General features: G+C 47.5%; 1 protein-coding gene across 1 annotated transcript; it reads left to right on the top strand.

The window, feature by feature from the left end:
* Positions 1-256: 256 nt before the first annotated feature.
* Positions 257-9,040, top strand: TRAF1 (TNF receptor associated factor 1; the record flags this gene model as incomplete). Its single annotated transcript, XM_079544549.1, has 10 exons — positions 257-465; positions 986-1,070; positions 2,638-2,736; positions 3,756-3,917; positions 5,612-5,683; positions 5,959-6,024; positions 6,286-6,723; positions 7,084-7,261; positions 7,848-7,996; positions 8,825-9,040. The coding sequence occupies 10 exons, from the start codon at positions 257-259 to the stop codon at positions 9,038-9,040; spliced, it is 1,674 nt and encodes a 557-aa protein (XP_079400675.1).
* Positions 9,041-13,175: the final 4,135 nt, after the last annotated feature.

Here is a 13,175-nt window from a genome sequence, read left to right as displayed (position 1 = left end):
AGCGTGTTGTCCATTCTCACGTTGTGCTCGAGGGAAATTTTACATCTGCACAGTAATTTCCTGCAGGTCCCTCGTCAGACCTGCTGTGACATTTAGTCATGCACGTCAGCTGCACATTCAGTCCAACAGATCACTATGACGACTGCACTGCTTTGGGGCTGTGCTGTGGCCTTGGTGCCGATGTGCTCCCTCCCAAGGCAGTGAGCAGCACCCATTTCTCTCCCCTGCTCTCCTCTTTGCCAGCAGCTCCCTTCAGATGGCTGAGAAAGCAAGCGGAGGCCCGCAAGATATCCCCAGCTCTTCTCCCGATGAAAACGAGTTTCCTTTCGGATATCCCACCAGCATCTGTGAAGATGTGCCCGAGCAGAAGTACCTGTGCAGCAACTGCAACAACGTTCTGAAGAAAGCCCTGCAGACGCTCTGCGGGCACAGATACTGCTCTGCCTGCCTGTCCTGGATTGTCCGGTAGGTCCTGACCGCAAAGCTGGCACTGCTGTGTGCTCAGTAGGTGATGCTGCTTTCAGCTTTGCGAACAGTACATCTGCCCTGCAGGTGGGCAGTGAAGTTGCAGCAGCGATCGCTGTGTGAGCTGATGGTAGCCTTGGTGTTTGGAAAGCAGCAGCAGTCAAGGTTCAGTGGCAGGATTCTAGCACTGCTTCAGTAGCTTCCAGCTTTATTTTTCCTGATCCAGGCTGCTCTTGCTTTGCTGAAATACAGGTAGGATTGATGGCCTTGAGGAATAAGACCCAGTCTTGAAACCAAGCATTTATTTGCTTGGTTCGCTTCGTTATGTTTTTGTTGGTGGTTCTTGTTATTTATTAATTTATTCTACTTCAATGTCTTCAATAATTGGACCTTTCGTGAGCAAAGACTGCGGATTCCGAGTGGAAATTACGTCCATGTTTTCATTTATTTTAGTGTATATGCAAAGATCCCCTGAACTCCAGTTCAATAATCCTTTGTTATTTTGCTCTTCTTTTTCCAGGAACAATAAAAATCCAGTTTGCCAGAAATGTAAAGAGGAGGATCCCAGCACTCTGAGTGAAGGAAGCCTATTGGCAGAGGAAAGGGTGAGTTGTGGTTCACAGTTCAGTCATGTATCGCTTACTGTTCTCTGGTCTGCTCTGCAGAGCTCTCTTCTGCTGCTGTGTGGTTTCTCCAGGCAGATCACTGCACTGTTCTGTGTCCTGAGCACACACACAGGGCTCACTCCCAGCTCAGCTTCTTCCTTTCTTCCTGACTACATGCAGGAGCACCAAGACATACACGTTCTGTGTACATTTGTTAGGCAAGAATGAAACCCAATAGTCAGCTGGCAGCGAGGAAGAAGGCAAAATATAGAATATGGCTGCACCAAAGTAATGAATCTGCAGTTAACACTGAAGATCTCAGAAAAAAATAAAAAATCCTTAATTCTGCAATAAATTTCCCAGTAACAATTTCAGGCATCCTAGAACCAACTGAGTGTTGGCTGTCGGTTCTTTTACAACGTTTGGATTCTCACTGGGTCTTCTGGGACCTCCTGCAGTCTGTGGGTGGGTGGAGGTGCTGGGTGAGCTGATCTGCACAGGCAGGTTCTTGCTGGGAAGTCTTCACCACAAAGGCACGATGATCTGCCTATGGACCCATCCAGAACAAAGGGTCTGGGCTTTGTAAACAGCATGACTAACAAAGGCTGCATAGCAGGTTTGTTCTTGGCTCCGTATCTTTTCCTGATAATCTCTGCTTCACCTTTGCTGCGGTTTTGCTTCATGTTTATTCCCTCTGCTATCTGATTATATGTTTATATTTTAAATAAGGTACTTACACTAGAGGAACAAAAGGCCCTATCAGGATATGTGTTTGATTATCTTATCCCTTGACCAGCTTCTGTGGTAGCTTCCGTCCCTTCCCCACTATTCAAGTCTTGCTGCAGTGCTGTTCATCAGGATTTCAGTGCCTTTATTTAAGTGTGGACATGATTGGTAAATACTTTTCCCTCCTTTCATTGTAAAGACTCCCTCCAGCCTCCAACTTCCTGACTCACTTCTGTGTTAGGAAATCTGCTGTCATCTGCATTGTGTTCTTATTACTGTCTTGTTCCTGTGCCAGTGTAAAATGCAATATTAAAAGTGTGCAGGGTTTATTCATTTGCAGAATAATTGTACAATTCTTGGTGGTTGCTATAAGAAAAAAGATCTATGCAGTCAAAAAACATCTGCCACGTGGTTTACATTTTGTGAGTACACAGCACTGTGGTAAATGGAAACAGCCCTTATCTGGGAAGCTTAGGCTCACTGAAGTCTCAATCTTCTCCACTGCACTTCAGGAGGTGTTAATGACCCCAATAATTAAATACTTCCATTATAGAGTCTGCATAGCAGCACCCTCAGGATCACCTCAGCACATCCACTGCACGTGATGTGTGTCAGATTTCTGTGAAGAGGAACTCAGAGCAATAGCTGTTCTGTTAGGTGTATTGGCAGTAAATACAGATAGCATCAAATGGTTTATTTTTGAGTCATAACCATGAAGTGATTTGATAATTATTTGACTCTTACCAACACCAAAATACTTGCTAAGTCAAACAAATCTTGACACAGTCACTGAACTCCTGTCCCAGGAATGCATGCTGACCTTCCTGCGTTTGCTTTCCAGGCCTTTGGGGATGCTGCCATTAACAAGGAGATTTCTGAGCTCAGAGTGCACTGTGTGACCCTTGGATGCAGTTGGTGTGGTACCATGAAAAACTTCGAAGTATGTTTGCATTTCCAGCTCACTGTTCTCAATACCATGGAGTCACAGACCATGGAATGGCTGAGGGTGGGAGGGACCTCGCAGCCCCCCCAAAACCTTCCCTACAGCCTGCTGTGAGGGCTGCCTGCCCCACAGCTCACCCTGCAGGGCCCATCTGTGGGGCACACACAGCTCTGGGCAGTGCCACGGCCTCGGCCCCTGAGGGAAGAACTGTTTTTCTGTTGGAGTGTTGGCCTCTTTAAGACAAACCCACCTGGTTTGCTCTGTGTTGTAAATTTGAGAATCGGAGCCCCTCTCGGCAACGGTGTTGTGGCAAAAGGGATTTGAGAGCTGAGCGTGTGATCGAAATTGGCATTTCTGAGGCATTTCTTTCATTTGGCATGAGGCATTTCAGGGGACAGGCATCTCCTTCTGAAGACAAAATCGGCTGTGACACAGCACCCATAGAAGCTTCAGTAGAAGAGGCCGGGAGAAACATTTTCAGTTCAATATTGTGTTTGTATGGCAGCAGAGCTGTTGGACATTGCCATGGGAGAAATCATGCTGATGTTTTTTCCTTGGCAAAATGAGAAAGTGCAAACAGTGAGAAGGGAGTGTTGTAGAAGTCATTCCGAAGGTGGGTGAGAGATGCACCCTGACTGCTGCACGGAGGCTCGATGGCTCTGCCCCCCTCTGGGGCTGTGCAGGGATGTCAGCACTCTGACTGCACTCATCCTGCCGGTCCGAGCAGCATAGAGCTGCTGTTGGAATTAATCACAAGTTGTGTGGGCTTTGTCTTTCTTTCTTCTTCTTTCATGTGATTGTTTACTTAAGTTAAAAATCATCAAAAAAAAAAAAAAAACCCAACAAAACAAAGCAGGAAAGACTGTGGATTTTTCAACAGTAATTTTGGTATCACTGCAGAGTGGGTCATTGCCCGAGGTTCGAAGAGATGCAAACAACGCTGCAGGGATGGGTGCTGTTTACAGATGAGTGTTTATCTGCAGTTTAAGTTAGGGTTTGTAACTTTTGGCTTCCAGGAGCATCAGATTCTGTGTGAATATGCTTTGATCCCTTGTCACACTGGCTGTGGGCACGTGGTGATGAGGAAGAAACTTGCAGATCATTTGGAAAACGGATGTGTTAATAACATGACCGTGTGTCACAAGTGTAAGCAGAGCTCATCCAGCAGCGAGTACCAAGTAAGAACGTTCATTGGTTTCAAATAAGGGTTCTGTATGAATGGCTTAACTACTTTATCATCATGTTTTTCATCCCGATTTGCTGACTGCTGTTGCATGAGAAGTGCCTTTCGTTTCTCAAGGTTTGCTAATTTCTCCATGCTCATCGTAACACTTTAAAAGTTGCTCTTTGTTTTCCCTCGTTCTGAAGCAGCAAAGTGGTGCAGATGGTGGGAGTGCTCCAAGGACACAAAGTGAGCAAATAGAAACTGCTCTAGAATAGAAACGGTGTGCTGGGGCAGCTGTAAAGTGATAGAAAATGATCTGTTCTTATGTGAATAGATTGGTATTTTAGATAGATAAGAGATGCTTGTATGAAGATACAGCAGCAGTGAGCCACTGCTCTCATTCTCTCCACCTTTACCAATCAGTCACTGGTCTCATGACTTCTGCATTCCCATACCTGAAATAAACCTCCTCCAGCCCCACTGCCCCAGGAAACCAAAGATCTGAAGGAGAGAACCGGCAGTGAGTAAGAAAATAAACACACACGTTGTGCAATCACTCAGATGCACAGCATTCAAAGTGAGTTCGAGGGAGGAAAAAAACCTGGTGTTGTTTCTGGGGATCGAAAGAGAAACTTCAGAACTGAAGGTGAAATGACTTTATAAAATTCCGGACTGCTCTAGGAAATGTGCCGGCACGCAAGGGCATTTCTTAAGATCAAAACCACCCCTGTGTGGTTTGAGTTGAAAGCTGACAGTTGCTGTGTTAAATGCACAAGTTGCAGCAGTAGTGTGAACCAAAGGCAGAATTATTTTCATCTCCTCGCAGCCAGGAAAGACAGGAAGTCTGATGTTAGCTCTGATGCATTCTGCATTAGCAAGTCGTGATGGAACGTTTGGATTCCTGCCTTCAAAACGCAGGATATTATGCACAAAATAATCAGGATCCAAGAAATGTCTGCACGTGGGACAAACTGTATGAAGCCAGTTTATTTTTGGGTTTCTGTTTATTCGCTCCCTGTTCCGTTACCCACCTGCATTCACTGTGTGTTTATGTGTGCACACAGTGCTCATACTACAGTTTGAGCTGAGCAAGACCTTTACATTGTCAGTCTTGTGTCCAACTTTGCAGGATGACTTTGCAAAGCATCTGTAAGCAGTTTTCAGAAGCTTGATGCCCTGTAAGTGTCAGATCAGAGTTGGAACTTTCATTGACTGGCATTGCATCTGAAGCTCTGTCACTGAACCGACCTGCTGGGCTGGGAGGAAGAGCTGTTGGCTTGGAAGCTTAGCTTGAGAAGCCCCCCAGTCTGTCCCTGTACAGCCAACTGCTTGGGAGGGTACAGCAGCTCCTGCCTTTAACAGATGTGCCTTAGTCCCAGATTTCTGAACATTATCCTGTCTGTAAAGAAGCCTGAAAACACTGCAGTGTTGAATAGTGAGGTCAGTAGCAGTCATTCTCTGGACATGTGTTGTGGAGCTTGTTGTGCTGTAGTGATCCTTCCTTTATTTTCCTCAAATCTGTACCTTCTAGGAAGGAAGCAGGAGACTTGCACAGAATGTACTGCATAAAAGCCCCTCTAAACTTCAACTGCCTGTGAAGGGGGAGTAGCACTCCCAAAGAGAAGCTGTGTTTCAAAGACTCTTCAGTAAAGATGCTCAGGCGTTTTACTGATGTACTCAGTTCCTTTCTTCTTGTTTTAATGACAGAAACATTCATGTGAAGGCAATTTATATAGAGAGCAGAAGCATGTGCAAGCAGAAACACCATCAAACGAAAAGGTGGGTAAAAGATGAGTAAATACAGTACAGTTTTATTTCAACTCGTGAAATAAAATCTTCATGTAGGTGAGATGATCACCTGAGAACATCTTCAGATGTGACATTTGTATCTGGGTGCTTTTTCCATCCTGGCATAGCTCTCTTGAATAGCTTCACTTTGCTGCTCCCCCAGTTAATTTATTAAATCAGCCTATTTGTTTGTAGGTAAATAAAAGAATCCCTGGAAGCTGCTATTTGATTATTTTCTCACTTTTCCAATTCTTTTTCCCCAGCAGAACCATTCTGGGCTCTCAGGCAGCACGGATGGATGTCGGTTTTCTGAGGTTGGCTGTTCCTTTGGGGTAAGTGAAAGTGCTGCCTTCCAGCACAGCTCCATCCTGTGCCTGTGGCCTCACCAGCCTTTGTGCTCAGGGCAGCAGGCCTTGACTTAAATGTGTCTTTAAAGAAAGAAAGAGCTGTGCCCATTTTTAGTAGACCAGGAGAGGTGATGTTGGAGCTGCCATGGCTACAGGATGCAGTAAGGTGCAGTTTGCTCTGTGTTGTGGCTTTATTTGGCCCCATGATATTTGTATGGAGAATGTATTAACCATATCTTCTTACAGGGCAGCAAAGAGGTGATAAAGGAGCATGAAGAAGCTGCAGTTGGGACTCACATGCTGCTTCTGCTGCAGTACGTAAAGCAGCTGAAGGCAAACCTGAGCACTGCTTCCAAAGCTGCAAATGGTTTCATCCCACAGACAGAGCTGAATGTGAACGGTGCAGAAAAAAGCATCTCTGATCTGTGCATCCCAGGCAGTCTGCACATCAATGGGGATCTGGAAGCAGACTGTTTAACCAGAACTTCTGTTCCCAGAGATGAATCTATCGTACAGCAGCTAGTGAGGGAGAAGGTGATTTCTGAGCTTGAAAATAAGCTACATGTGTTTGAGAATATTGTGGCAGTGCTCAATAAAGAAGTGGAGACCTCCAACTTGGAAATCACAGCGTTTCGGAGGCAGAGTGAACTTGATCAAAATATAATACGAGGCCTTGAACTGAAGGTAAAGATTTATGACCAGCATTGGATTTGTTCTTGCTGTATAGATAACAAGTACTTACACATATCAGAGAGAGGTGCTGGAGAGATGGGGATGGAGATGAGCACAGGCACTGAGGCTGTGCAGGGTTGTGTTCTGGACACATCAGCAGGATCCTTCTCTTGTTTTGGATGTTTTTTTCGCATGAGCATCACTAATATTTGCTCTCTGAAACCACCTTTAGGCACATACCTTGTGCATTAAGAATGTGCCAAAAGAAATCAGAGGAGACCCCCAAGGATGTGAGGACCTGGGGACGATTCTGCTGCTTCTGCAGTGCGTGGGGATGGAGTTGGCTGAGAACTATTTTGTTTTTCCTCCTAGATTGCAGAGTTGCACCGCTGCCTGACCCAGAAGGACGCAGGCCTGAGCAGGCTCCATAAGAGCCTTCTGTTCTCTGAGCAAACTTCCTACGATGGGGTCTTTTTGTGGAAGATCACAGATGTTAGCCAGAAGCTACAGGACTCAGTGACGGGCAGAGCAGTCAGTCTGTACTCACCAGGTAAACACAGCAGACAGAGTAGCACATCTCCATCCTTTAGGATGCACTGATTTCTCTAGAATGATGCTTCTTTCTGCTCTGGATGGGAGGTGCTTTAAAATAGTTCCCTGAGCTAAGGTGCTGTTTGTGTGAAGGCGTTTTGCTCTCCTGCCTGTTACTCAGGGCAGCTGTGCTGTACTCTGCCACAGAGCTGTGTTCTCCTCTAGACTTTCATTTTGCAATTTGCCCTCTGCTGCAGCTACTTGCAGTGACATCTGCTGGATCTGCATTGTCTAACCCCCAGCCATGGCTCTTGGTGGTGCTGAATGGTCTCCTGCTGCAGTTATCTCCTGTGTGAGAAGTGATTTAATTAGGGAAGATATCCTTATGTGGCTAATAACGGGTATTTTTTACCAAGGTATGAGGGATTAGAAGGATTCCAGCCACTGTATTCTTCCTGTTTATTTGCTGTACTGACCTGTTGTTCTCCTCATCTCTGTGGCACCAAATTTGGCACAAGTCTTTCTGTAATATGTATATGTAATATAACACTCATTTTGCCTTGTTTGCAGAGGAGGCTTTACTAATGAAGCGTTCTGATTTTCAGCGTTCTACACTGCAAAGTATGGCTACAAGGTGTGCCTGAGGATTTATCTGAATGGGGATGGGATGGGAAAAGGAACCCACATATCCCTCTTCTTTGTTGTCATGAAAGGAGACTACGATGCTCTGCTCCCGTGGCCTTTCAGGCACAAGGTAAAAAGGGCAGCATTTCGTATCTGATCCGAGCTTACACCTTCTGCTTTTGGCAGGGGACTCAGGTGAATATGACAGTGGAGGAGGGAGCGTTTTCTCATGTTCTTGCATGATGACTAATGCACCATGCTCTATGCTTGGGTCACAATTTATCTCTGAAGTTTTTGAGTACAATCTGATAATGCAGCAATGGTGGAACAGTGAAAGTATGCACAGGTTCTGATCTCTCTGTTTAGCATCTGCCTTCCAGTGGGAGTGATTCTGTAAGCCTTTCATGCAGATGATCTTACTGCTGTTTAGCAGCCAAAAAAATAGTAATCAAAGTTCTCAATCCTCACTGCATTAAAAAAGTTCATCTGTATTTGACATTTCAAGCTCAGGAACAGTGGGATAATAAAAGTGATACTAAAATGGAGTCATTCTATAGGTTTTGTCTTCTATATGTGCATGCAGACAGTGGAGCTGTTTTGGTTCCAAACCACAGCACCAGAATGAATATAATGACTGGAACCAAACCTGGAGTTTGTTTAAGTTGTCAGAAGAGAGAGAAAAAGTCTTTGCAACGTACAATTCTCTATAATGACTTCATTTCATATCATTTCATTTCATTTCATGGGTGGCAAAGTTCTAAATATTTCATCTGGGAACTGTTACAGTCTCCCTTGTTCCCATTAATCAACCTTGTAGGCTGTGAGATGTTCATTGTAGCTTACATTTAATTGTCAGTAGAGCATCCAGCTGCTCTCACAGTGTTTGCACTTTTGTCTCCAACATTTTCTGTTCAGTTTTCGGGCCAGTATCTCATCACTGCTGCATTCTGCTTTTCAGGTTACATTTATGTTGCTGGACCAAAACAACAGAGAGCACATTATTGATGCATTCCGCCCAGACTTGGCTTCTGCTTCCTTTCAGAGACCTGTGCACGACATGAATGTTGCCAGCGGCTGTCCCACCTTCCTCCCTCTGACCAAACTGCAGTCCCCAAAGCACGCCTATGTGAAAGAAGATACACTTTTCCTTAAATGCATCATAGACACAAATTAGTAACTTCTGAAACGTCAGTGTCTGGTAAATCACCCACTGCAATTCATTTGTTTGCAAGAAAAGAAACATCAGTTTGAGGCATTGCATTGGTCTGGAGAGCTGGGTCTGCGTCCCCCTGCACTGGCTGGGACCAGCTGGGTCTGCCTGCTCGCTGTGGTTGCTGCTGGGTGTGCAAACACACTGCCCACACAGAGCATGCTATTGCACGTGGGGGCTGTGATTATGTCACTGACCAGCCCGAACTCTGCTTTAGATGTAGATCACAGCTGCTCCCCTTTGCATGCACAGGTGGGTCGAGGGGAGCTCCTTCCCCGCATTGCCCAGGTGTGCTGTTCTGGCAGGGCACCCTGGGGCTGAGGGCGGTGTGCTGCAGGGCTGCAGGGCTCTGCACACCCTTGGGAGCAGCAAGGAGTGCTGCTCCCTCTCCCACCATACCCAGGTTTGATGTACCCGTTGTGCTGCCTGCACTGTGGGACTTGTGCTGCTCCCCAGCAGGGATGGGGCAGATCCCTCCCATAGGCTCTGGGTGGGTGTCTGTGCTTTTTGAGGACCCTGAAAGCTGTGAGCTGTGGGTAGCACTGGCAGCTTCAAATTCTTATACTGGATGATTTATTTCTTGCTATTTATTTCAGACCTGTATTTATGTGCTCTGTATGGAGATGCTCTGCTGCATGAGGAATGAAACCAGGTTACACTGTGCCTGGGGAAAGTTGCCTCTGGTGTTTCCAAAAGTGGCACTCTGACTTTCCCACCTCAGCCGTGGAGCTGTGGGGGTTAACAGCAGGCAGGGCCAGGCTGGCAGCTCAGCAGTGGGAAGGAGCCCTGGAGGGCTTGGGCTTAAAGTGCTCCCTCACTTCTGAAGCTTTGAGGCAAGTGACTTGTTAGGAAATATTGATCTTTTATGTGCTTCACATGCTAACAAGCAGGAAGTACCTGCTAGAAATGTTTTTCTTTAAGAGGCGAGGAATGAATAAAAGTTATTTTTACAATCAAGTTAAACTTGGAAATGGTTGGATGTGTGTGAAATTCAAATGCTGGACTTTATCCCCCCAAAAGCACTAAAGCTGGTGCTCTCCATTTGCTGCTTCAGAACCTGTTGGTGGATCAGTGCAGCTGGGCTGGGTTTGGCTGCAGCAGTTGCTGGTCCATGCCTGGTCAGTGCCTGCAGTGCAGCTGCTGCTCCTGGCCTGCAAGGCATTCTGCAGGATAGGTGCAAGCGTAGGATGCAGACCCAAGGCAGGTGTTTATTTATGATTGAAAATCTTTTATGTAACCTTTTTTCCTCTGCAATGTTTCCCAAGAATCACTTGAAAAAGCAAAACTGGCAGAATTGTTATACTCACTGCATGAGAAGGGAAAGGGGAAACTGTCCATTGAACAACCACGGAACAGCAGCTGCCTCAGAGCTGCTGCATGCCCTGTGCTGCATGCTCCCCCCAGACCTACGGGCACATTTTCCAGAACTCTCCCTTCTATCTCAACAGTGCCTTTTTCATAGAGTCGTTGGGTTGGAAGGGATCTCAAGGATCATGAATCTCCAGCCCCCCTCCCACATGCAGGGCCACCGACCTTCACATCTCATAGCAGACTGGGCTGCCCAGGGTCCCATCCAACCTGGCCTTGAACACCTCCAGGGACAGAGCATCCTCATTTTACACAACGAGTTGTGATGAAGTGCCACATTTCAGGAAAAAAAACCCAACAAACCCACTTCATAAACAAATATCTGTCATGGGCTGTTTGGGGAGGAGCTGAGTGTTCTTTGCCATCACACACGCACACTCACTGTCATTTTTCTCTCATGTTTAAGACATTTTTCAGGGACAGAAAGTTATTTTTCCAGCACTGTGCCAGACCTCCCGCCCACACTGCAGTAATGTGCCTAAAAATATTTTCCTTTTCATGGCTGTGTAATTCTGACAAGTGCTGTATTTATTCTAATCATTCATATTTTCTTACCGTCTCGTTTATTCCCCAAATAAAGCTCACGAACATAAAAAAGGTTTGTGCATCATTTTAACTGCAGAAGAGGGAACTGAGCAACCCGGGGATGTGATACAGCAGCTTGCAGTGGGAATTGCTGAGCCGTGCTGCAAACCCCACTTGTTGCTGTGAGGCAATGGTGGGCTGAGCTCTGACAGCAGTGGTTGCTGCCTTGGGGGGGGGTGGGAGGGTGGGGGTCTGCATCCTTGCTCTGCTTCAGGCTTGTTTGCAAAACACATCTCTGTATGGAGCTGCTGTCTCGTAGCAGAAAGGGAAGGGCTGTCCTTGGTTGTGAGAGGGCTGGGGAAAGAGAAAGTGTGTGGGAGAGCTGCAAACACGCGTTGGTGCAGAGCGCTGTGTGTCTGCGTGCACGTTTGTGCTGCTGGTGCAATTAATGGAGGAGTCCAATCAGAGCTCGTTGTGCATGGAGCAGCAAGGGGCCCTCAAAGAGCACAGCAGGGCTCATGGCTGCTGCTCCCTGATTGCAGCCTGGGGCTGTGAGAGCCCTGTGGGAGGGAAGGGCCCTGGGCTGTGCTGCCATCACGGCCTCACACCACTCTTCATGTTTTCCATTTCTTCTTTCTTTTTTCTTAATTTTTATGCTGGGGTGTCTTTGCTGAGCCGAGCTCAGGAACTGCAGACGTGTACATAACGTATCTGTGTCAAAGTTATGTAACCACTCCATTAATATAAACCTTGCCCAGCTGCAGGAACGCTTACAAGCTCCTCGCCTCTTATGCAATTGCATGGGAGCACACAAAGCTAAGCTTAAAAAAAAAAAAAAAGGACATGGATTAAGTTCATACTAAGTAAATACAAGACACGAAACCCAACGCCTTGATGCTCTTCCTCTTAAAGGCACAGCTGGCACGGAGCAGCTGGATGTCAGATGCAACCACCCCTCATCACAGCCACACACCTCAGTAGCCCCGTGCCCAGCTGCTGGGAGCACAGCTTGCCCATGCTGGCTGAGCAGTTAGCTCTGGGGGAAGGACACTGAGTGTGTGGGGCTGCAGGAAGCACTGAGCAAGGTGAGGTGTGCCAGCGGCCAAATGCAACTTGTTGTGGCTGCTCCCATATGCACAAGTGGGTGCTATGGTGCTATTCACCCGGCTGGGCGGAGGTGGCACTGGGGTGGTTGGAGGCATGGAGCCTCGTGATCTGTGTGTGTTGCAGTGCACATCCTCACTGCACGTCGTACCTCCAGGCCCGGCAGTGCTGTGGTGCAGCCTCGTGTTTGGGCTTCCATTCAATATTCCTTGGCTCTGGTTATGAGCCAACACAAAACCCCTCCTCCCATTCCTGTTTGCAAAGGAAATAAAATGTGGGGCAAAGCCACTGCCATCAGAGCTGCGCTCAGAGCACCATTGGAAGGACAGCGTGGGAGCCCTCAGCACCCCTGCTCCATGGGCACAGGGTGTGGGGAGAGGCCTTGGGGACAGCGTGGGGCCGTGGGACAACGTGCCACCGAGGTTTTGTGCAAACCATTCTGTAGGGACTGCATGGGAAATGCAACCACAGTGAAGGATCCCCATGGTGAGGAGGTCAGCGTTGTTCAAATGAGCCCAGAGGGCACTGCCACTGTGGGGTGCCCCCGTTGGTGATGTTGTCCCATCTCATTAAAAGGGTTTGGGCATCGCTCAGTGCCTGGCTGACCTCTCACATCACCCACACTGCCATGGCCAACGACCCGGGTGCTACACACACAACCACAATGGTTGAGGAGGTTCGGGGAGAGCACTGCTGTCCCAGCATCGCACCCTCACACCCAGACCGGCTGCCTGTGGGCCCAAGCACATCTGCAAAGTGCAGGGACACGAGCAGCAGTGTTTGCCCACAGGCAAAATTCTGGTGCAGGAGTTATTTTAATCCCGTGGTGACTCACGGCTGCACACTGTGACTCACTGCAGGGCTCAGCCGTGGGGCGCCTGGAAGATGTGTCAGGTTCTCTGTGCAGGATAGGGCTGCAGGCAGCGGGAAGGAGCTGCCAGTTTTTGGCTGCTTATGGCAAACATGGCCTGGCCTTGGGGAACTGGGAGGAAGCACAGCATGGCTCAGCATGGCATGGCATGGCATGGCACGGTGCTGCATGGTCTCTGACCCCTACAAGGGCAACCCAAGACTATCTGGACCACTCCTTTGGATTATTCGG

This window comes from Tetrao urogallus, assembly GCF_951394365.1.
Source record: "Tetrao urogallus genome assembly, chromosome: 19".
NCBI lineage: Eukaryota > Metazoa > Chordata > Aves > Galliformes > Phasianidae > Tetrao > Tetrao urogallus.
Note: the sequence above shows the minus strand (reverse complement) of the source record. Positions and strands in the feature narration are given on the sequence as shown.